We start from the raw sequence: 25,021 nt of genomic DNA on the forward strand, positions 1-25,021 counted from the left end.
ATCTGGGAAAATACACTTCTGGACAGTCTTCTTTGCTGTTTGTTTTCTCCTTTGACCACCGTTAAATGAGGCTATAATTTGGATATGTTGTTCTTCCTCATTATTTATAGATTCTGAACGTTGGAGATCATAAACGAACATTTGGTATAGAAGTTGTGCTTCTCACACAGTAGGTCTGCAAGTTTGAGGTTAGTTCGGTTAAACCCATATTTATAGAAATTTCACCATTTGATAAAGTTAATATTTGGATATGTTATAGTCATAATAATGCATTATAACTTGATAGTATGGATTGTTTGGAATATTATTAATTTGTTATTTATGGTTGATTGAAACTGATGTCAAGAATATAGTTCGGAAAGTTTGTAAAATCGATAAGAATGTTTTATTTTGACGATTAAGAGGAAAGATTAAAATAAATAAGATAAATTGGCTCTTATAAAGATATTTTTTGACACTCTTAAACGATATGTGATATGGCTAGGGGTTGAGATAAAAGAGAAAAAGTTAAATTGTGGATGTTGTGTGTAAATGGAAAGGTTGATGAATCCGGACAGATTTGTCTCTTGACTTTTAGAGAGAATTCGAGTAAGAGAATGAGAGAGTTAGGATCAAGTTTCTTCATAATAATTGTAGTTTTGGATGTTAGCTAACTAAGGAATTTGGTCTTGCTCAATATAGAGCTATAGAACCCCAGCTATGGGTCATCAACCGAGATTGGGTCCTGACAGACCCTGTAGGGTAGTGTTTGTTAATGAGCAATTTTGACTATCTAAAAGGCAGAAATGGGTTCTCCTTCCTTCAGAGAACTTGTAGCCTCGTGTATTAGCTTTCTAACGAAACTAATCTCGCTTGAAATGGAGTTCTACAACTCTAGATATAATTAAAAATCTGATGAGTTTTTTAGACAGTAACTGTAAAAACACAAATTTTCTACCAATCAAATTTCGCCATGTGTTATTTTATTCAAGTCTTGGCTTGATTACTCAAATAAATCAAGTCACCATACATCAAATCCAAGGGAAGAATCAGAGGATTGCCATATTCTTTTGAAAGAATATATTACATAGAGATTGTACCCGTTCATATATTTAATATAATTACATATTTGTACAAGTGTGCTTGTTTAATTTCAGGTGCATAAAATTATGTCTACAAATTTCTGGCAACTCCACTGGGGAAATCTTTACCTCTCATCTTTTCCCTTCAAGAAAGAATTTTCAACAAACTCTCAATGGCAACTAGGAGGAACATGATTACCATTGTGACTTTGAAAAGCAACAAGGCTATTTATTCAAGTTGCCGACATACCATTGAAGATTCTTCAACTCCGCCATTGAAAACAAAATTCATCGTCGAGTTGCATGCACAAACTAAGCCAACTCTCAAGATGACATCAACTTTAAATGCAAGAGGGGCACAAGATCTCTCCTCAAAGATGAAGCCATAAGTAACTCCACTACAAAAGTCAAGTGGGGCACGCGAAATTCTCTTCGGCACTCAAGACGACTTCGATAATTCACCTATAGAAGCTTTTCCATGTCAATCACCAAGTAAGGCTTCGGGTTTTGGCACCATGTCAGTGATGATGATCGAGACAACATCTTTGGAGGATCAAGTGGCTATCTTGACAAAACTCGTCGAGGGGCTTTCGACTTCACTTAAGGCAAAAGACCACAAGATAGCAAAGTTGATGAACAAGCTTGAGAGCATGAATGAAGGAGGCCAAACCTCGACTACCAAGGCTTTACAAGTAGATCAATTAGATGTCATTGAGGATTCTACAATCGGAGCTACAAGGAATATACACGGTATTATTGATGGTATTTTTACCATGAATCAATTGAAAGAACTTATCAAGGAAGCCATCACGGACCAAGTAGAAAGCTCAGTTCAACCCTCATATTCTTATACGAAGCCATACACCCAATGAATTGACCTGCTAAGGATGCCTCCGAACTATCAACCATTAAAGTTTCAACAATTTGATGGCAAAGGGAATCCTAGGCAACATATAGCTCACTTTGTGGAGACTTGCAACAATGCCGGAACTAATGGTGATCTCATGGTAAAACAGTTTGTTCGTTCCTTGAAAGGTAATGCCTTCGATTGGTACACTGACTTGGAGTCTACCTTGATTGATACTTGGGAGCAACTAGAGCGTGAGTTTCTTAATCGCTTTTAGAGCACTCGTCGTGTGCTTAGCATGATTGAACTCACTAATACACGTCAATGGAAGGAAGAGCTTGTCATCGACTACATTCATCGGTGGAGAAACCTTAGCCTCAACTGTAGAGATCGACTCACCGAAACTTCTGCACTAGACATGTGTATTCAAGGGATGCATTGGGGACTACGCTATATTTTACAAGGTATCAAACCAAAGTCTTTTGAAGAATTGGCTACTCGAGCACACGACATGGAACTTAGCATTGCAGCGGTTAAAAGCTCATCATTACCTATGCAAAAGCCAATGAGAAACAAGCTTGAAGGTCATAGATTTGAAAAGAGCATTGTAAAGGTTAAGGGAAAACAATCTTTAGTAGTTAACTTGACTACCACAAGGGTACCAACTAGAGTTAATAGGAATGATCGGGCGACACTAGCTACTTTTCAAAAAGGTGAAAGAAAGAAACCATCCCTGAAAGAGCGACAAAAAAAGGTGTATCCATTCCCCGACTCAGACATATCCAGGATGCTGGATGATTTGCTTGAGGCAAATATCATTAAGTTACCGGAGGTGAAACGCCCGGTTGAAGTAAACCAAATGGACAATCCAAACTATTACAAATACCATCGCTTGATCAGTCATCCCGTAGAGAAGTGCTTTGTGCTGAAAGATAAGATCATGAGGCTACACGAGAATAGGGATATCGTTTTCGATGATGAAGTAGCAGCCTCTAATATCACAACCATGGTCAATTTAGAACCACGCCAATCACTCCCTACAATAAGTTTTGGCTCCTTTGAACCTATAGAGATTGGAATCATTTTACCTACGAGCTTCATTGCATTCTCAAGTCAAACTCCATGTATAACCCTCGCACCTCATGTTGACAACTCGAAACCTAATTCATTTGAAAATTATGATGACGAAGGATGGACTTTAGTCATGCATAGAAGAGGAAGGAAGAGGCGCATGCAAATGACAAAGCCAACTAGAATAAGGATCTCAACGATGAGGAAGCTAATTAAGCCGACACACTGAAAGATTCAACAAAAGTCCATATCAATCAGAAATGAGGGTTTTTCAACTCAAAGTCTAAGAAAGCTCGTTACACTGAATAAGTACGTGCCAATAGAAATGAGAAGAATTGAAAATGTTCTTGTTGCTTGCTATCATGTTGATGAAGATAAAAATCATACTAAACCTGTCATGAAGGAAAATCATAATGACTCTTCAAACTTGTCTCACGGTGTATACACAACAGAGATATCCTTCAACAATGAAGACTTGTTGCTTGGATCAAAACTCTATAATCGGTCGTTGTTCATTAAAGGATATGTTGATGAAAAGATGATGAATCGTATCTTGGTGGATGATGGCTCGACGGTCAATATACTACCTCTTAAGACAATGAAAGAGCTAGCGATTCCCATAGATGACCTCTTCCCAAGTCATCTGATGATTCAAAGTTTTAATCAAGGAGGGCAAAACACCATAGGAAAGATAAGGCTTGTAATACACATGGAAGATATGAAGTTTAATGCATTTTTCCATGTCATAGATGCCAAAACTACTTATAATATGCTACTTAGACGACCATGGATACATGAAAATGATATCATCTCCTTGACGCTCCACCAATGTTTTTAGTATTGTTAAGATGGGGGCAACAAATTCCTCTCCAAATAGGATAACTCTTATGCAGTTCAAGAATTCTACACCAATAGAGCTTACAAAATTATTGATGAGAATGGATTGAGGATTGGGCCTATCAATTACAAGTTCTTGAAAAGATACCATGCCTCAAATCTGATATAGCTCTTGGCCTGCATGAGTTAAAACTGTGAAAGACATAAACAAACAAAACAAACAAACAAAATTGAACTACGTTATGACTTGATCCTTTATCCATAAAGGTACATAGGCAACTTAGAAATTATTCTAAGTACAATCACACCATCCTTTAAAGTTATTCAAGCCACTATGATTGTTTACATGGAAAAAGAGGAATAAGTAAACCTCAAAACACAATCATAATATGGAAAATCAGGTGACAAGACACAGGTGAAGGCAAAATATAAACTTTATTAATAGAAAGAAGAATTCTATTACATAAAGTATGTATTCTCAACATAAAGTCGATAAGCTAGTGTTACCAAAAAAAAAAAATCCAAAGTAGAATAAATCATCAGCATACTATGGTTTCCAATTTTGTTCTTTTAACGTTTTTTGCTTGGTCTCCAACAATCCTTTTAATCTTTGAAGAATAACGGTGTCAGTTTCACTTATCACAGGGGAAGAGTATAGTGTGGTGATCTCTGCTTTTTATCATACGCCTTGAGGGATGACTCCAACTTGATCTTCTTGCTCTACCACTCTATTAGTTGTTCCTTATGGAAATGGATCCAGATGACTCAGCTTCAGAAGCTTCAGAGTTTTTGAGCTACACTTCAAGATTTTTTATGTGGCTCGCTGGTGAGGACTCTAAATGAATAAAAATTTTAGCATCGTCAATCACCTTAATCATCATTCTTCGGATGAAGGAGCAATCAACCTTTATAGTTTACCCGCATCAATCCCTTCCTCTCCTTGAAAGCGACTAGTCAACCTTCCTTTTAAATCAAGGGTTCGTCACATGTGTAGTTGATTATGAATCTTCAAGAATAGGGCTCGCTTATTGTCAAAGTGAATAAAACATGGAACCATCAACATGAGTGAGAAAGACTTCTCAAGCAACCCAGGGTTTTATCGGATGAAAGCATTAAGCAGCTTCCTATGTTCCTCTGAGAACTTGACAAAATTAAACAGCATGTCTCCCATCAACTTTCAAACTAGGAGCTGGGGTTTTCTTCTGGGCAGTAGATGAGCTCGCATCTTCAACCTTAGAAACTATAATACTATAGTCATAGTTGGAACCTGGTCGTACGGAATGCAATTCCTCACACATCACAAAGAAAAACCATGTATGGTGCTCAGCTCCAACCATAAAGGCTCTAAAGTTGTAATGACGTCTCGTGCCAAAAAGAGTAACATAACAAGGGGAACCATTTAAAGCATGCTTGTGATGCTGGAACAGTGTCTAGTGAAGTCCCTTCGGACAGCGAGGAATCTAACAATCCACTAAGTTTTGTTCTGACTCTATAAGCTTCGAGTCACCTCCAAGACTTGTTGATCTTGCAGCGAGCTTTCAGGTCTTCTTGGACCTTGCAGAGATGGAAATGATGTTGGGTTTGTTGCCATTAATGTGCAGCAACCATTGATGGACGGCACCGTCCATTGACAAATGTAGTAGTTGCAGCTGGAGCTCCACCAACCATGTACACCCATCCCAACTGTCAAAGGTTGCCGGCCACCATTGTTGAAGAAGAGATGGAGTTGGCAGCCACCTTTGTTGAAGAAGAGCTGGAGATGTGGCACCATCCTTGCCTATAAATAGGCACTAAAAAAAAGAGAAAAATATGAGAAGTGTAGAGAGCATATGAAAAAGATAGAGAGAGCTGCAATGGCTACTGCCATTGCAGCAGCTATAAGTGCAGCAATGTGAGCTGGGAGTAGAGTAGAGTGAAGTGATCCTCCTCCTCCATGTGTGTTGTAAACATTTCTTTCTCTAAATAATATTGACTCTCCCATGAATGTAGGTGATTTGCCAAACCACGTTAAATATTGTGTCAGTGTGCTTCCCCTTCTTTGAGCAAAGATCAGTACATCACCGGTCGGAATCCCCAACAATTGGTATCAAAGCATATGGTTTAAAGTGGTGTTTGATTTTTTGCTCAAAAATGAAAGTTGTCAAAATGGTGTTTTGACCATCCCACTGTGTAAAGAAGGAAGAGACGAAGCCACTGGTGAAAACGGCATCAAAATCGAACATCAGATATGGCCGCACTCTCCAGCAAGGCGTCTGCCCACGCGCGTAGACGCGCCCTATGCGTCTTCTTCACCTTGATGGGTTGACCCGACCTGAATACCAGTTGACCCGACCCATGTGACTGACTCGGATAAGGATGACATCAACATGATGTGATTGTGACATCATCATGCACAATAGCATGCAGAGGATGACGTCAACCTGATGTAACGATGACGTCTGCATGCCATTGACCAGTCAACATACATGTCAGCATAGTGGGACCCACTTACCACGTCATCAGCCACGAGCCGAGCCGAGTTGATCTGAAACCGAATTGGAGCCGCACCCCAAGCCGAGTGACAGGATCCAGTGTAGCTGATCCTACGTGCAACCGGATCTGAGATTGAATCTGAGTCATTGATCAGGCCAGAATTGTTTTGATCAAATCTTAGCCATCTGAAGTGCGATTTGGATGATTCAAGACATGTTTCCAACTAATTTTATCATTCCGGATGCAAAGGTACGGTCCGATCATTAAGATTTGAGACTGAAAATGGCGGTGGTGAATTATTAAAGAGAGATTGCCCGATCAAGAGACATCTAAAGGTCTTGATGGTGGTCGATAGAGATGAAGAAGAAAAAGGTGCACATGTTTATCCAATTACATGTGCTGAACTGTTAAATGGGAAAACTTAATTGCCTTGATGGAAGGCAAAATTGGGACACTCTAGGCACCCGATTATGTGGACGATTTGAGGTGGAGAGTGAAACTTGACGAAGACCAATCTTGACGAATCTAAGCACTGGTAGTCTCGCCAGATGTTGAGAAATCAGGTATAAAACTAGGATACCCAGATCACTTGTAAAGGAAAGCCGCAACAAAGCTAGCAAATGGTTGTATATACGGAAACGCAGTACGATGGATAGATATGGCCTAAGAAGTTCTGTATAGGAGATTGGGTTTTAAGTGGGACTAGTGTGACCCCTCCAATCTTTCCTGGGAACTTGCTTAGTGGAAGGATTATCCATATGGTACTATTTTCATATATGTAACAGTTTGTAATGAAACTGGTGAAGACTAGCAGGAAGACGACACAAGGGGAACAGTTGGGTTCCGTATGATCAAGGATCTGATGGAGTGGTGATTTCTCCAAAGAAGGTAGATTCGGTAACTGTGATTTCTCAAGGGGAGAATTGATGAAGACCCTGATAATGGAAGAGAAATACAGCAAGGGGGTAAAGATTATCACCCTATTTTGACTTGGACAGGTGTTGTAACAGGATGAACTGCTGTCAAACATAAGCAAAGAATATGAAGAAATTTGGAGAACAGAAATTGCACGAGGGCACACGGAGATTGTGCAGGAGTACCCATAGGATCCAATGAGGTACTGTAATGAGACAACAAGTGCAAGGAGAAGAAGAGTTCCCAGATGAAGCTTAGAGTAAAGACTGTGTACAACAGAAAGTCTCTTATGCTCTTGATGAAGACAACATGCGAGGACCTTTCCAATGCATGCAAGGATGGAAAGATAAGTTGTTGTAGAGGCACCTAATTGAGGGGGTGCGAACGCCTGTGATAAAAGGCGACCGCCTATAAAAGGCGAAGACACCAAAGAGAGTGGTGTAGGTGGAGCTATCAAGCAGAAAAGTGTAGAAGCTCCAAACATAAAAATCAAGGTGGAGGATTGCAAGGAGTATACCGCAACTTTTTCTATGTAATCAGTGGCAGTAATCTCTCCCAAGTCCACATAGTGGTAGAGAATCTTGGAGCCACTGAAGCATCCCAACTGAAGGAGGATGCTCGCCTATGAAAGGCAAAGACACCTTAGAGAGAAGGTGTGAGGGCCATGATATGAGTCCCAGGTTCAGACTGTCGCATGACGACAAGTGGAGACACCTCGGGAGAAGGTGTGAAGGCCATGATAGGAGCCCCAGTTCAGAACGCCCCAGAGCCGATGTGATGGCTAGATATAAGTGGACATGTGTATAATCAATGGAGTGGCTATGATGAGTATGAAGACAAATGCAGGATTGACTTTCATTAATATTGCTCAACATGCTAAAGATCAATGAGCTAGAAGACATTTGCCTTGGATAATAAGTGGGTGACTTATGGAGCATTAAGACGCGACTGCTATAAAGGAGCAGAGGGCATGCACAAGTTCCGAGAACAAGTCGACTCTTGTTAAGGTGGTGAGCTCGATAATGGCATTGTAATACTCAGAGTATCAAGACATATATGGATCAACCTTTAATGGGTTGCCCCCATGGTTAAAGGTGGAGAGCTACCTGGACTCTTGAGACTAAGAGCGAGAGACTCACGGAGAAGTAAGGTGTGGTTCCTAGTGTGGAATAGAGGGCAGACGCAACTCCTGGATAAGTAGACTCTTGGAAGAGTGGTGAGCTCGTGATCATATTGAGATACTCAGATAATGACTGTTGCACTTGGAATATCCATTTGAGGGAGTGTTGTAAGCCTTGGTGTGAGGCTTGATGAATCATTCGGAACCGAGTATGGTTTATACGCTCGAAGGGGAATGTTGTATCCCAGAGACAAGCGTTAACACTCTTCAAATGTGAAGTGGCAGACCATCTGGTTGTAGTGATCCTTTTGTGTGAGAAAAGGTGTGCTTTGGTGACTCTGGTGATTGAAAGGTTGGCAAGTACCTGTAAACTTGGCCACAGACGCTCTTAGAATGGTAAGCTTGGAAGAGCTGCAAGATGTAAGCATGTGCTGAAGAAGCAAGAGGACAGTTGCCCCACATGAATGGCAAAGGGGGTGATTGTTGGGTTTGTTGCCATTAATATGCAGCAACCATTAATGGACGGCACCGTCCATTGACAAATACAACAGTTGCAACTGGACCTCCACCAACCATGTGCACCCATCCCAACTGTCAAAGTTGGCATCCACCATTGTTGAAGAAGAGATGGAGTTGGCAGCCACCTTTGTTGAAGAAGAGCTGAAGATGTGGCACCATCCTTGCCTATAAATAGGCACTAAGAAAGAGAGCAAAATGTGAGAAGTGTAGAGAGCATGTGAAGAGGATAAAGAGAGAGAGAGAGAGAGCTGCAATGGCAACAGCTGCAAGTGCAGCAATGTGAGCTGGGAGTAGAGTAGAGTGAAGTGATCCTCCTCCTCCATGTGTGTTGTAAACCTTTCTTTCTCTATCTCTAAATAATATTGACTCTCCCATGGATGTAGGCGATTTGCCGAACCACGTTAAATATTGTGTCAGTGTGCTTCTCCTCCTTTGAGCAAATATCAGTACATCACCGGTGGCTTCATCTCTTCCTCCTCTACACAGTGGTATGGTCAAAACACAATTTTGACAATTTTCATTTTTGAGAAAAAATCAAACACTACTTTAAACCATCAGCTCCCCAACAGATAATCAAGGTAAGAAAGGCTTTAAGGTCAGAGGCGGAGAAAAGGAGGATAGAGTTGGAGGCTGAGTTGACTAGAATGATGTTGCAGACTCAGTTGCAGATTGCTTCAATTGTGGCCGGGAAAGGAACAAGTAGAAAACAGGAGATAAGGTCAAGGGAGTTGCTTTGGCTAGCGACACATTCTTTCCTTTTGCTAGGAACAATGCAGTTGAGGAGGCATGTGAAGCTGGCATTGATGTTATTTAGAGCATGGTGGTAGCATCAAGAATAAGGACACCATATAATGCTGCAACAGTATGTAAAAAAAAAAAGGGGAGAGAGAAACCCATGCATACCTGTTAAGACTGGTGGAGGTTGTGCTGGCAGTAAAATGAGAAGAAAAAAAAAACACTTGCAGAAGCTCTTTTATTTATAAGGCTGAGATGGTAGAATTGCTTTGGCACTTATGTCTAATGAATTCTATAGCAATGGGAGAACTCACAATGTTTGCAGAAATGAACCAGAGCTGAGAGAACACCACACGAGCTATCAATTCAGGGCTGATAATATATCATAATTTATGGCAGCAGTGATTAGGGAGCACTAGTGACAAGGATGCTGAATCTCTTGCAGCAACTTCAACCATGAATATGCCTGATGAATAAGGAAATTGCAATTCTTGACCACTGGTTTGAAGATCATGTATATTCACACATAAAGCTTGAGAAACTACGTGAATGAGACCAGTTCACAGACTGAAACAACAAAGTTGAAATTCTGCTATGATTGGTTTGTAAGCATAATTGACATCCAAGTTAAGGTTTTGCAATGTTGACAACAGTAAGAAGAATGATCAAGTGGAATTTGTATCGCATCCAGACTTCAATCTTTGATGAGGTTCTGCATATAAATCATGTGGAATCTGTCTATAATAGACGAATACATCCAATTCTATAAGCTTTTGAATCTATCTACAACTCAGAATTATATCCTGCATATACATACAAAAAAAAAGGTGCAATCGTAATAAAACAAAAGAAGGAATGGGGACGTGCATACCAGGACTACTGTGTGGAGGCTGCACTGTTAGTGAAGAAACAGAAATATTGCTAGGTTGAGGCTGCACCGTTAATTAAATTCAAACTTGAGTAGTACCACACTTGGTTTAATGATATCACCAAGCAGTCACTTGACCCGACATTGTTTTGCTTAACCTTTGGCGGACCAATTCTGCCCGTAGATGATGCTGATAGACACCTGACAATCTTCACAAAGCAGCCAAAAAGTTTGATATTGATTTTTAAAGCGAGACGTTTGGTTGCCAGGTTAATAAAAGAGCAACAGGGAGGGCTGCGTCATTGGTAACATGAAAAAAGCAATGTAATGCTCTTTTATAGCCGCCTCAGTGATTCTTTCCTAATCTAAAAAATCTTTCTTATTTCTGTGAGAGCAAAGTCAGCTTCCAGTACAGGAAATTGTTTTCTTCTCTTTCTTAATAATTCATTGACGTTGGACAATTCATTCATTCATTCACGTTGGACAATTCATTCAGGAAAAAAAAAAAAGGAAGTCAATTAAGCCAAGTTAGGCTATCAGTATTAGAGGATCTTTTGTTTACTCTGAGCAGCTAATTCATTCTATACAATTCATTTAGAAAAGAAAGTCAATTAAACAAAGCAATTTACGTGAAAAGTTATTTTGCTCTCTGGACATTCTTCCAGGAAAAGGTTGAAATTAATTAAGGATGGAGGGCACGGTTCCCAAGACAATGAGAAAAGGGAGTTGCAACTTTCATAATTCATAACTTGCTAACCATTGGTCGGAATCACGAATGGACTGCGTCATTGGATTCAACACAATGAGATCTTTAAAACAAGATGTTATAGTGACCACTTCCAGTGAAAAAAAAAATGTCAGCAGCCCGGTCAAATTGTTGGTTGCTATTTGAGTATAAATATAAATTTGGTTTGGTCTTGAATATGCAACAATGTCAAATAAGGTATTGAACTTGGATATTCTATCAGTTGATTTGATAAAGTTCAATCAAGATTGGTCCATAAATTTTCAATTTTGACTATCATATTTTATTTTCACAATAAGATTTATTTGTTTGTTGCAAGGTTGTCAATTCCGTTTCGATAGGTGTTTTGTTTTTTCAATTGGAATGAAATGTTTTTAGTTTCGGAGTGTTTTGGCGTGCTGTTTCGGGATTGTACTGTTCATATATATATATATATATATATATTCAACAAACATAATTCAAATTCAAGATAAATTAATTATAAATTATGCAATACAAACACAATGCAAACAAATATAATTTCAAAATTTAAAATATTTCTAAATAGTCAAGATTAAATAGATCTTTAACTTTAAAGCAATTCAACTTAAACAAAATATCAAAATATTATGAAAACAAAATGTTTTAATAAAAATATTTTAAATATAAAGTTAGGTCAATGTTATCAAGGCTAATGGAATCTAAAGCATCCATTGTTTTGCTCAAATTCCTACAAAATATAAACATGAAAAAACAACATGAATATAAACCATATATATTAGTGATAAATCTAATTTTAAAAAATTAATATCATTGTTAATGAAAATAGTAATAATAATTTTCAATATTATTATTAATATCATTGTTATTGAAAATAGTAATGAAAAAGTGCTTTTTATAATTGGGCGATTTAATTAATTAAATTGAACAAGGTTTAATTTGATTCAATGGCTTTTTAAGAGCGAAACGGAACATGCGGAATGAAACCGGAACGTTCCGAGCGGAATTTAGCCAAAAAATCCGGAACAGAACGAAACGGAACAAAATTGATAACCTTGGCTTGTTGTGTAGAAACACAAATTTTCTACAAATCAAATTTCACCATGTGTTATTTTATTCTTTAAAGGAAAGGATAAAATAAAATTGAAATAAATGACATGGAAAATAAAAGAGCCTTCATATATTTATTGGCCAATGAAAAGTTGACACTTGGGATGAGATATTCAAGATATTTTGTCATAAATACAAGATTCCATCAGATATCTTGTCATAAATGCAAGATCCCGTCAATAAATATCAGCCAATAAAATTATGTCATGTGGCATTGGAAAAGGACCTGAGAGCCCTTACAAATCTCTATAAATAGAGGGCCTCAACCTAAAGAGAAGAGGATTCCGGGAGATACAAATTTTCTTCAAGACTCTCTCTTCAAGCAAGGAAGCTCTCTCTCTCTCTCTCTCTCTCTCTCTCTCTCTCTCTCTCTCTCTCTTCAAGCAAGGAAGCTCTCTCTCAAAGAGTTCTCAAGCCTCCTTCATCTACGCTTGAAGTTTAAAAAGAACGAAGCTCTGTTGGATCAAGCCAAAACGCCCCATAAGAGTTCTTCAACAACACTTTGAAGACAAATCAAGATACTATTCAAAGCATCAAACCACAACATCTCACTTCGCAATACACGCCCAAATTCGTGTTCTTGCAAAGCACAAATCTTGCCTTGATTTCTCACATAAATCAAGTCACCATACATCAAATCCAAGGGAAGAATCAGAGGATTGCCATATTCTTTTGAAAGAATATATTACATAGAGATTGTACCCGTTCATATATTTAATAAAATCATATATTTGTACACGTGTACTTGTTTAATTTCAAGTGCACAAAATTGTGTCTACAGTAACACTTCAATGTCTAGACAGTAACGATTAGACAGTAACAATTCAATTTCTAGACAGTAATGGTTGGACAATACTAGTTAAACAATAACAGTTCAATGTTTAGACAGTAACGGTTGGACAGTAACAATAGACTTTCACGTGAATACTATATGTAAGAATATAAAAGAATTGAGTCATACGAACACTTGCACATGGAGATACTAACTCTGAAAATATACATGATATATTTATGTATGCTATTATGAGGAAATGATGCATAGAAAGTAACATATGAGTAGTGGATGAATATGGATTCTCTATAATATCGGCCTAAAGGAAAGATAACTATGGTTGGATAAAGGATGACAACATTAATAGGTATAATGATAAAAACGTAAGATATAAAGAAAGAAATGATTGAAAGAAAGATTTATTAGTTATTGATATGATTATTATAAACATATCCTTGAATAAGAAAAATTCATGAGATGAGTCTGTGACTGCAGGAGGGACCACCAGTGTGGTGCAACAACATCAACATGGGAGCACGAGCAGAGCTTCTACTGCAGGTAGCTGACTTTCACTTTCATTTTACATAATGTTGAATAATGAAAATACTTTATCATGAATGTTACCATATTGTGTTAATTCATATATCAGATTGTCAAATGCTTAAATGTTAACAATTGATTAGCTTTGGCTAATGGCATCCGAAGGGATGGGCGAGACAAATGAATGATTAGATTTGGCTAATTGCATCCAAAGGGATGACTGGGACAAATAATTGATTCACTTCGGCTAATGGCATCCGAAAAGATGACCGGGATGAACGAATGATTAGTTTTGGCTAAATGCATCCGAAGGGATGACTAGGCAAACAATTGATTAGCTTCAACTAATGGCATCCGAAGGGATAGCCGGGACAAATGAATGATTAGCTTTGGCTAATGGCATCTGAATGGATGATCGAGACAAATGGTTGATTAGCTTTGGCTAATGGCATTTGAATGGATGACCAGGACAAATGAATGATTAGCTTTGGCTAATGGCATCTGAATGGACGACCGGGACAAACGGTTGATTAGCTTTGGCTGATGGCATTCGAAGGGGATGGCCGGGGTAAGTGAACGGTTAACCTCGACAAATGATGCCTTAAGAGGATGTCCAGATTTAAGATTATAGCTGATTGTAGAAAGGATTTTGCACCAAACATCATTATTCTAGATGACTAGATCATGGTTGCTATGCACTTTTCAAACATGTCCATGTGGATCTGCTAGACCATTATAATTGTTCAAAGTCATTTTTATAGAGATATACTCCTTAAAGATGTGGGTGTGCAAGACTCACTTAGACAAAAGTGATCCCTTTATCTAATGATGACTAAAAACCTCTTCGTGGATGTGTTTACTAGCTAGATTTTTTCTAGGCTTTTGTTTACTAGACTCCAGGAATTGGAGAATTATGGCATTGAACGACATGATCAGTAGCTAACTTCTATCCCACGTTGGCCAAAAGGAATACCTCTAGAATGCCCATTTAGTATGAGAGCTTCATGTTAGTAAGAATGACCTCTTGCTAGACTAGGAGATTGTTAGGTTGAAAACACTCAGTTTAATTTTGTCGAGCCTTATTTGGATAATGTAATTGTCTCCTAGCTAAGAAGGAATCTCGTGGTTGAAAAGACGAGATTGAGGATGCTACCTCATGTGCTCAGGTTGTTGGGCCTGATTTTACCCTTGAGTGGCTATAACAACCATAGTGATGAGTTAAACCTAATTAAAGAGTTTTTGAAGATCTAAAAGGGTGGATGAGCTCACAATTATATAGAGGTACGTTACATGTCTCATCTCAGGTGTATCTTGATTGTTTACCACGGACTAGCTCAGAAAGGTCAAGAAACAAGTCCAGAAAATAGTTGATAGCTTTGTTATCACTTTTCCACAGACGACACCAAATGATGATGTTCTCAAATTAAGTATGCCTGAATTGATTTTCAGGAAAGTATTTTCTTTTAATTTTGAACGGAAAATATTTTTTAGAAGTTGTAAAAAAACTATAAATATCTTATTATTTATTAATTATATTAAATTTAGTGCTAATCTTTTAATTGCTATATTTTTTTATTTCACCCTTTAAAATTTAATTTAATTTTAATTTTTATACCACCTTTAATCTCATTCTTTTTTTCTTTTCTTATTATTGAAATTACAGAAGATAATCATTAGAGTTGTCAATAAAAAATGCCACCGTGGTTTAACCTACTTCTTATTTTTTATGAAGCATTGAGGGGCATAAACCTACACTAGAAAATTAACATAGACCTGTACAGGGTAACACCCAAGAACTGTTCTCTTCTGTTGAGCTGTTAGCCAAAGATCCACATTATTTATTTCTTTCGGTGCATGAACGTTGTTTCTTAGAAATCAAAAGGCATATATTTCTTTAACTCTGTCCTGATATATATATTGAGACCATCCTTCATCGGGAAGGACTCCCAAGGTCACCTAGTTCGACTTCTATTTATATAATGATGCTTTACTTCGTTTCTCAAGAAAGAAAACAAGATGGGAAATCGAGTTCCCTGGAAAAGATTTCCATCTACCCAAAACAGCCCAGAAACCATTTTCCTCTAAACTTCAGTTCCTCGCTAGTTGTTGTACAAAAATCAGCCGGTTTTTCTTTGTGAAAAAGAAGCCATGGCAGGTCAAGTTGTGGTATCAGCAGTTGCTGGGGCTGCTTTCGAGATAATTTTTGATACTTCCATCAGGGGGGTTGTAACAGCACATAAAAACAACTCCCAGTTCGAGCCAAGCTTGAAGCGCCTAAAGGAGATGTTGGAAGACATGGCTCCAATTATCAAGTTAATAGAATCTATCAAAGCAGAACTTTATCAACCACAGCAACTTGAAAGGCTCAAAGGATTAATGACAGAAGGCAATGATTTAGTCAATAAATGCTCAAAAATCCATAAATTCAACATTTTGAAGAAGGTTCGTTATAACGGGAAACTTCTCAGGTTAGAGAAGGATATTCGTGATCATATTAGCAGTGTTTGGCAACTTCAGGAAGTAGGAGATACAAAAGGTGTTTCTTCTAGAGTAAGACAGTTAATTGATGAAATCGGGAAGTTAAGCATGACTCTAAGCAATGGTGGTAGGGTGGATTCAAGCGAGAGCTATAGTAATACTATTTTAGCTGGTGTGTGCTCACCTCCTCGACTGAAAGTGGATCCTGTTGGATTGGAGATTCCATTGAGTGATTTGAGGATAAAGCTGCTTAATGACGAGACATCACAGCATATAGTGTTATCTGCTCCTGGAGGATGTGGAAAGACAACATTGGCTACAGCACTTTGTCAACATGGGGATGTTAAAGGTACACATTTACTACTTGAGAGTTCTTTTGACTACCTCCTTATGTCTTTCTACTTCTTCTGCTTATTTTTGGTCCGGCTATTTGTATCCATTTTTTTTGGTAAGAGAGTGTTTTAGTTAGTACACCTGTTATAAAGGTTCTATGATCATTTTAGGCAAACAATTTTGCAAACAGAATAGGGTATCTGAACAAAGTTGAGCTTTAGTGCCCGAAAAGGTTTCATTATGTTTTCTTCTCTTCAGGGTAATTGTATCTGAACGGATGCTTTTGTCATGTTGAATTGTAACCACACATAAAGACTTGTGTTTCTGCAGAATTGTGGGGCTGTTATCGATTGAAATAAGCAAATGTATGATATTTTAGACTCGGTTCATTACTTGGAACTCTTTAGCAGAGTAAATGAATCAATTCCCATATTTTTGCTTTTAGTTTTTCTGAGGATTAGAATTTGGAGTTCCACTTGTAGGCTCTTGTCTCCGTTTTGATTTAGCTATATGTGAAAACATAAGAATTTCTGAAGAAATTTCATTACAGCTTTCTTCTTTTCCGCCTTTTCAGATAAATTCAAGAGCAACATCTTCTTTGTCAGCGTTCCAAAGCTGCGCAACCTGATGGTCATTGTGAAGAAGATATTCCAGCATAAAAAAATCGAGTTACCTGTTTTTCGAAGTGAAGAAGATGCAGCTAACCATTTGGAACGTTTGTTCAAGCAGATAGGACCAGATCCAATATTATTGGTCCTTGATGATGTTTGGCCAGTATCGGAATCTATTCTTGACATGCTCAACTTCCGAATAGAAAATTACAAGATTTTGTTGACATCAATATATGAATTTCCAAGTTTTGGATCCACATATAAATTGGAAACATTGAATCTTGCAGATGCCATGACCCTTTTTCAGAAATTGGCATTACCACGGGATCAGCAGTCGTATGCTCCAGATCAACAAATTCTAGAGGAGGTGATTTATCAACCTGCAATTATGAATGCTTATTTGCTCATTTTTATTTGGTTTTCACCTTCTATATAGATACAAATTAGTGAAAAAATATTTTATGTCCAATAATCTAACTCTCTGACTTAGCATGCACTTGTGCTTACTTGTTTGTTGTCTTATCAAGTGCTATCAGACCTTCAAATAAAAATTCCGATAGCATGTCTTTTGAATCTGTAAATTTACTCCAGGGATGATATCTTACAATTTTGCAACTATAGAAAAGAAAAGAAAAACGTCCAATTTACACCTTTAAGAAACCATCGATGTGTTTACACAATGGAACTTTATTGTTACTGCCCACCAACCTGCACGGAATGACTGATTTTTGTCATGGCACTGAATTGCAGATGGTAAAATGGTGCAGAGGATTTCCTCTAGCCATTTCAGTGGTTGGAAAATCTTTGTGCCGGACATCCGCTGCAGAATGGCGTAAGAGACATAGGGAATGCTCTAAACATGAAATTCTTTCCGACAATGAAATTCTCGATTGTCTTCAAAGCAGTGTGGAAGCCTTCAATGATGATGTAGTAGCCAAGGAATGTTTCATGGACCTTGGTTCATTCCCTGAAGACCAGAGGATTCCTGCCACTACCCTTATTGATATGTGGGCAGAATTGTATAACCTAGATGAGGATGGCGCCATTGCCAATCTCCACGAACTCTCTGATAGGAATCTGATTGAAGTTGTAGTTACAAGGTATGATAGCTATGAACCCTATTGACATTATCATGGCCAGGGTATTTATTCTAGTAATAGTATGTGGAGTCTTCACATAAACATCGATTCTACGAATATCATATGGACCTTTATATATAAAATGAGCTATCCTGGAAAACATTAGAAGAACAAATCATGGAAAATATTAGAAGAACAAAACCATTATGTTTATGGGGTATTAAAATAATTGGTTATCCTTTTGGGTTTCGCTGATGGATGACCAGCTTCAACTGCTATGATTGCAACTTTTGATAATTATTAGTGTTACGGAATAATATAAATCATATTATGAGACCTCACCTAACAGTTTAAGCTATTGAGTTGAGATGGTTCTTTGACATGTTATCAGAGTCTTGATGACCAAGCGGTCATAAGTTCGAATCTCACAATCCCTATTTATTTACTAAAAAATAAGCATAAGGTAAAATGAACATGTACAAGTTTTAAATTCAAAGGGCTTTCACTTGAATGGTATTTTAGTGTTAGAGAGATATCCTCTACTGATTGTGTAACTGAAGAGAGATTTCTTCTTCTCAATCAAAACTAATTAAGTAATTGAAGATCAGTTTTGATTATTAGTAATTATAGTTTTTAATGATATTTATAATTCTTGTAATAGTGAAACAAATTCTCCTATATATATAGTTGTATATTGTAAATAGAATCAATAAGAAAAATTATTTTCTAACAACTTAAATTATTGGGTTGAAATATTTCTTGACAATTAGAACTCCACTTATGTTATTCATTTCAATTAACTTGTGTACTGTTAGTAGCTAACTTGTCAAGAGTGCGAGTCTCTAAGCAATCAACTTCTGTGATTCATCAGGAAAGATGCAAACGAAGACGATGGCTCCTATAATGAGCATTTTGTCACGCAGCATGACCTCCTCAGGGAGCTGGCCATCCGTGGAAGCAACTCAGGAAACATTGAGCACAGGAAACGAGTATTATTGGAGATAATTGAAAATAAAATCCCTGAGTGGTTGATGGAACAAGATCAGCTATCAATCAGGGCCAAACTCTTATCTATCTCAACAGGTTATTAATCTCTATATTTTCTTAATACAAAGAGAGCCTGGCCTCTGCGCACACGCATCGAGCATACACAACCAATTTTTAATTTTGTTTTGTATTTTCATCACCTTGTTTGCAGATGAAACATTCTCATCAAGTTGGTCCACCATGCAAGCGCCGGAAGTTGAGGTTTTGCTTCTGAATTTTCAGACAGAGAAATACTCGTTGCCTGAGTTCATAGAAAGAATGAATAAGCTAAATGTAATGTTTTGAAAATTGAAAAGATTGGAAAATACAATAAAGCCCTTGGAGGCTTAAAAAGAGGGTATAAATGATTGAGGGGTAGTGTGGTAATTGACCAATGGTTGATAAATATAAATAAGAAAAAAAAAAAAAGAGGGATCTGAATATTGGAAGAACAAACCGTAAGAGAGAAGGGAGGAAGAAGAAGAAGAAGAGAAAATAAGGGAAAATAAGGGGAAAAGGAGAAGAGAAGTAGAGGAAATAAGTAAAAAGGTAAGATTTATGGTTTTAAGTGTATAATATGTTAAATTTCGGTTTTGATTAATTGTAGAGTTTTGAAGTTTGTATGTTGAGTTAATTGATGAATTAATTTGAAGGTTAGGAGTTGATTATTATGGGTATTTGATTAATTAGTTGATTTTGAGAGATTGAATTGAAGGATAATGATTTTGAGTTATGATTTTGTTTAAATGGTGAAAATTGTGTTAGAAATCAAGGGATAACAGTAGGTAATCTGTTGAAATTCTGGGTTTGAGGTTGAAGATGACGAAAATTCAGTTTGGTCCCTCAATTTGCGGAAATTGCAGTTTAGTCCCCAAACTTTGGAATATTTTATTTGTGTTCTTTTGAGTTGCTTTGAGTATATTTCATATATTTATTGTAGGTTCTCCTAACGATCCTTAATCGGATTTTCGGGTCTTTTGTCTGACATTCCTTTAGTTCAGTATTTTCCGGGTGAGTGGAATAATCTTTAATATGCATATAATATAAATAAATATGTATGTTGATTATACAATGAGTACAACTAGTAAATTTCTTGAATATTTATATATGTTGCTTTATTTTCCGAGTACTAGTTTATTATTGAATTTGCACTCGCAATCTGTTAAAGTAAATTCTATTTGATATGATATACGTTTCTTTGATGATTATGTGAATATTTGTTATGCCTTGATATGGGACTTGTCAGTACTCCATGCTAACGGAGAATAGTTAGCCTGTGTGCACATAGTATTCTGTTACCTAGCTGGTGAGAGAGGCATCAGCCTGTGGCGATTGATCATCCCACAGTGGTCACCGACGGGTGTCATCTGGTCACCTTCGGGTGTCATCTGGTCACCTTCGGGTGTCATCTGATCTCTGACATGTAATCCACTACGTTATGATAATATGTTTAGTAAGTATATGTACATGTATATGTATACGTATATGTATATGTATATTAAGATAAATCATCTTACAACTTATTAATATCTGAAATATCTAAAATGTATATTAAATGTTATTCCCTCACTGAGTTGGTTGAACTCACCTCTCATTTTTAATATTATTTCAGGTTCTTAGTTTCTGGGCCTTTGTTGAGTGTTTCCGCTTCTTCAGTTCTGGTCGGTATGCCTTGCTTGTTCGCGAGGCTTTCCTTTCAGTTTTGATTTGATGTCTTAGATGCTCCACTGTTACCTTGGTTTAATTAAATTTGGATTTTGACAATGTAATGAGTATTATGAATTATTATTTTTGTTTTAATAACTATCTTTCGGTTTCATCAGTATTTGAATAATATAATATTTCTGAATATTATGAGCCGCTGCGTATTTTTGAACAAATTGTTCTTTTGATATGTCTGTTCTGAGGCTTAGCGTAGGTGAGGTGTCCTTTCGACACCGCTCCTGCGTTGCCGGTCACGGACCCGGGATTCGGGTCGTGACAAAGGTGGTATCAGAGCACGGTTTTATTAAAATCTCGTACTCTATTTTATTTATTTATTATTATTCAAAATTTCGTAATAAGTGGAGCATTAGAATCCGTATCGTTTTGTTTGTTGTTTTTTTGAAATTTTGAATTCTTATCAAGCATGTCTTCTTCCTTGTGATAAATATGCATTTTGTTTTTAGAAATATGCCGAGGGCTAAACATGTAATTAATACCGATGATCAAGAGGACATTCCTATCGCTCAGCTTAGGAAGGAGAGGCGCAAAAAGAGAGTTAGAAACCCTTCACCTCAACCAATTGAAGCTGAAGTTCAAGATGAGGTTGAATTTGAGGGGGACTATGGTCTGGATGTTGGTGGTCTGGATGTTGGTAAGAACCAGGAGCAGGAATCCCATGATAGGGTGTCTTATACTGATAGTGCTTTGGATAAAATTGGACAGGCCATGCAGACCCTGGCTAACCTTTTAACTGAGAAAGAAAAGGAGAAGGATAAGAGTGCATCTTCGACTTCCCATACTGTGCATGGGGTGAAAGTGTCATTGGCTGAGTTCCTTAAGTTGGCACCTCCTACCTTTAAGGGTGTAGATAACTCTGAGGATCCACAACAGTTTTTAGATGCAGTGTGGCGTAGGTGTGAGGCCATGGGGTGCACGGATCATCGTGCAGTGACTTTAGCATCTTTTAGGCTAGAAGGTGAGGTGGCTGTGAACTGGTATGAGTCTAAAAGAGGTGAAAGGGCAGCTAGTTCTCCACCGATGGTGTGGAAGGAATTTTCTGAGATATTTTTGGAGCGTTTTCTACCTGAAAGTGTGAGGGAAGCTAGATCATACGAGTTTGAGAAGTTGGTTCAGGGTGACTTGACTGTGACAGAGTATGAAGTGGAATTCACGCGGTTGTCCAGGTTTGCTGGGTATTTGGTACCAACTCAGGAGAGGAAGATCAAGAGGTTTGTTCGGGGTCTTAATAGCTACCTATTCAAAGCTATTGGGGCTCATGAGTTTAAGACGTTCTCGGCCGTAGTGGATCGTGCTCGTGCTATTGAGGCACGAGAGTTAGAGGATGAATTATCAATGGGTTCGGTCAAGAGGCCCAAGGTGGAAAATCAGTTCTCTTTTCATCAGCGGTCTGATACAGGTCCTAACAGGGGACAAGGAGGTCGGCAGTATCCTCATCGTTTCAATAATCTCGGTAAGTATTCAATCTTTTCTATTAAGTTTCGAGGACGAAACTTTTATAAGGTGGGGAGATTGTAATGTTTTGAAAATTGAAAAAATTGGAAAATACAATAAAGCCCTTAGAGGCTTAAAAAGAGGGTATAAATGATTGAGGGGTAGTGTGGTAATTGACCAATGGTTGATAAATATAAATAAGAAAAAAAAAAAAAAAAAGAGGGATCTGAATATTGGAAGAACAAACCGTAAGAGAGAAGGGAGGAAGAAGAAGAAGAAGAGAAAATAAGGGAAAATAAGGGGAAAAGGAGAAGAGAAGTAGAGGAAATAAGTAAAAAGGTAAGATTTATGGTTTTAAGTGTATAATATGTTAAATTTCGGTTTTGATTAATTGTAGAGTTTTGAAGTTTGTATGTTGAGTTAATTGATGAATTAATTTGAAGGTTAGGAGTTGATTATTATGGGTATTTGATTAATTAGTTGATTTTGAGAGATTGAATTGAAGGATAATGATTTTGAGTTATGATTTTGTTTAAATGGTGAAAATTGTGTTAGAAATCAAGGGATAACAGTAGGTAATCTGTTGAAATTCTGGGTTTGAGGTTGAAGATGACGAAAATTCAGTTTGGTCCCTCAATTTGCGGAAATTGCAGTTTAGTCCCCAAACTTTGGAATATTTTATTTGTGTTCTTTTGAGTTGCTTTGAGTATATTTCATATATTTATTGTAGGTTCTCCTAACGATCCTTAATCGGATTTTCGGGTCTTTTGTCTGACATTCCTTTAGTTCAGTATTTTTCCGGGTGAGTGGAATAATCTTTAATATGCATATAATATAAATAAATATGTATGTTGATTATACAATGAGTACAACTAGTAAATTTCTTGAATATTTATATATGTTGCTTTATTTTCCGAGTACTAGTTTATTATTGAATTTGCACTCGCAATCTGTTAAAGTAAATTCTATTTGATATGATATACGTTTCTTTGATGATTATGTGAATATTTGTTATGCCTTGATATGGGACTTGTCAGTACTCCATGCTAACGGAGAATAGTTAGCCTGTGTGCACATAGTATTCTGTTACCTAGCTGGTGAGAGAGGCATCAGCCTGTGGCGATTGATCATCCCACAGTGGTCACCGACGGGTGTCATCTGGTCACCTTCGGGTGTCATCTGGTCACCTTCGGGTGTCATCTGATCTCTGACATGTAATCCACTACGTTATGATAATATGTTTAGTAAGTATATGTACATGTATATGTATACGTATATGTATATGTATATTAAGATAAATCATCTTACAACTTATTAATATCTGAAATATCTAAAATGTATATTAAATGTTATTCCCTCACTGAGTTGGTTGAACTCACCTCTCATTTTTAATATTATTTCAGGTTCTTAGTTTCTGGGCCTTTGTTGAGTGTTTCCGCTTCTTCAGTTCTGGTCGGTATGCCTTGCTTGTTCGCGAGGCTTTCCTTTCAGTTTTGATTTGATGTCTTAGATGCTCCACTGTTACCTTGGTTTAATTAAATTTGGATTTTGACAATGTAATGAGTATTATGAATTATTATTTTTGTTTTAATAACTATCTTTCGGTTTCATCAGTATTTGAATAATATAATATTTCTGAATATTATGAGCCGCTGCGTATTTTTGAACAAATTGTTCTTTTGATATGTCTGTTCTGAGGCTTAGCGTAGGTGAGGTGTCCTTTCGACACCGCTCCTGCGTTGCCGGTCACGGACCCGGGATTCGGGTCGTGACACTAAAAGTTTTAGTACTTCACAATTATGGGTTCGTTCCAGCTGAATTGAGCAATTTCCCACTTCTTGGTTCTTTATCAAATCTAAAGAGAATAAGGCTGGAGAAGGTTTCCATCCCATCCCTTTTCTTGACTTCAATGAAATGGAGGAAGCTAGAAAAGATGTCCTTGGTTATGTGCAATATTGATCAAGCTTTTAATAAATCAACCAACAAGATTTCGGATGCATTCCCAAAGTTAGTCGACCTCACCATTGACTACTGCAATGATCTGGAGGAATTGCCAACAGGATTCAGCGATCTTGTCTTGCTAAGAAAGCTCAGTATCACAAATTGTCATAAGCTTTTGGCACTGCCAGAGGACATGGGAAATTTACTTGATTTGGAGGTCCTAAGGCTCAACTCCTGCATCGAATTGACAGAGTTACCGGGCACCATCGGTAGACTTCATAAGTTGCAGATTCTTGACTTATCCGAATGTCTGAGTGTAACAGAATTGCCAGAACAGATTGGTCAGTTGCATGATCTGAGAAAGCTCTACATGATAGAGTGCTCAAGTTGTGAATTGCCATCATCAGTTGAGAATCTTTTCCGCCTAAAAGAAGTTATAGGCGATCAAGAAACTGCCATGTCATGGAATCGTTTCAAACCCTGCCTTCCATCTCTGACGATAAAGGTACATAAGGAAAACAACTTGAACTGGCTTGGGTAGCCATTGTTGTTTTCTGATAATGATTATTCTCCAAGAATTCTGACGAGCCTTTAATTTGTAATGATGTCATTGTGCTTTCCTTTAATGCATAGAAAGAAGGTGTGATTCTGTAAATTGTTAGTAGCCATTTTTCCTTGCAAAAAGAGGTTTCCTCATAAACCCAAAACGCAGCTTGCCAGCAATTTCTACGAGCTGAAATATTTGACTAGATTTTATGGATTTTTGGTTTGAGGATTATCATAGAATCCATTTGGACGAGCTTATT

At 37.5% G+C, this 25,021-nt stretch overlaps 2 protein-coding genes across 8 annotated transcripts; both read left to right on the plus strand.

Moving 5' to 3' along the window:
- The first annotated feature begins 15,739 nt into the window (after positions 1-15,739).
- On the plus strand, positions 15,740-24,964 carry LOC118047832 (probable disease resistance protein At5g66900). Its single transcript, XM_073410535.1, has 6 exons — positions 15,740-16,418; positions 16,977-17,380; positions 17,764-18,113; positions 18,964-19,175; positions 19,291-19,406; positions 24,049-24,964. The coding sequence occupies exons 1-6, from the start codon at positions 15,740-15,742 to the stop codon at positions 24,754-24,756; spliced, it is 2,469 nt and encodes an 822-aa protein (XP_073266636.1). The 3' UTR covers positions 24,757-24,964.
- LOC118047905 (uncharacterized) lies at positions 19,404-23,887 on the plus strand. 7 transcript variants are annotated; one of them, XR_012170339.1, is made up of 4 exons: positions 19,404-19,667; positions 20,059-20,129; positions 20,731-22,613; positions 23,678-23,887. XR_012170339.1 is itself a non-coding variant. In XM_073410436.1 (4 exons), exon 4 carries the CDS (start codon positions 21,291-21,293, stop codon positions 22,356-22,358), a length of 1,068 nt encoding a protein of 355 aa, XP_073266537.1. In that variant the 5' UTR covers positions 19,404-19,667; positions 20,059-20,129; positions 20,731-20,779; positions 21,287-21,290; the 3' UTR covers positions 22,359-22,612. The 7 variants fall into 7 exon arrangements, 6 of the variants coding, with proteins under 6 accessions (XP_073266537.1, XP_034913232.1, XP_073266538.1 ...); XM_073410436.1 differs by lacking the exon at positions 23,678-23,887 and having other exon boundaries at positions 20,731-20,779; positions 21,287-22,612; XM_035057341.2 differs by lacking the exon at positions 23,678-23,887 and having other exon boundaries at positions 21,287-22,612.
- Positions 24,965-25,021: the final 57 nt, after the last annotated feature.

This window comes from Populus alba, chromosome 7 (assembly GCF_005239225.2).
Source record: "Populus alba chromosome 7, ASM523922v2, whole genome shotgun sequence".
Lineage (NCBI taxonomy): Eukaryota > Viridiplantae > Streptophyta > Magnoliopsida > Malpighiales > Salicaceae > Populus > Populus alba.

Excerpts from the sequence above, each read along its gene's own strand:
- LOC118047832 (XM_073410535.1), top strand. The coding sequence starts at position 15,740 with ATGGCAGGTCAAGTTGTGGTATCAGCAGTTGCTGGGGCTGCTTTCGAG. Across the intron at positions 18,114-18,963 it reads ATTGAAGTTGTAGTTACAAG|GAAAGATGCAAACGAAGACG; the intron begins GTATGATAGCTA and ends GTGATTCATCAG. Across the intron at positions 19,176-19,290 it reads ACTCTTATCTATCTCAACAG|ATGAAACATTCTCATCAAGT; the intron begins GTTATTAATCTC and ends CCTTGTTTGCAG.
- LOC118047905 (XM_073410435.1), top strand. The coding sequence starts at position 21,270 with ATGCATTTTGTTTTTAGAAATATGCCGAGGGCTAAACATGTAATTAAT.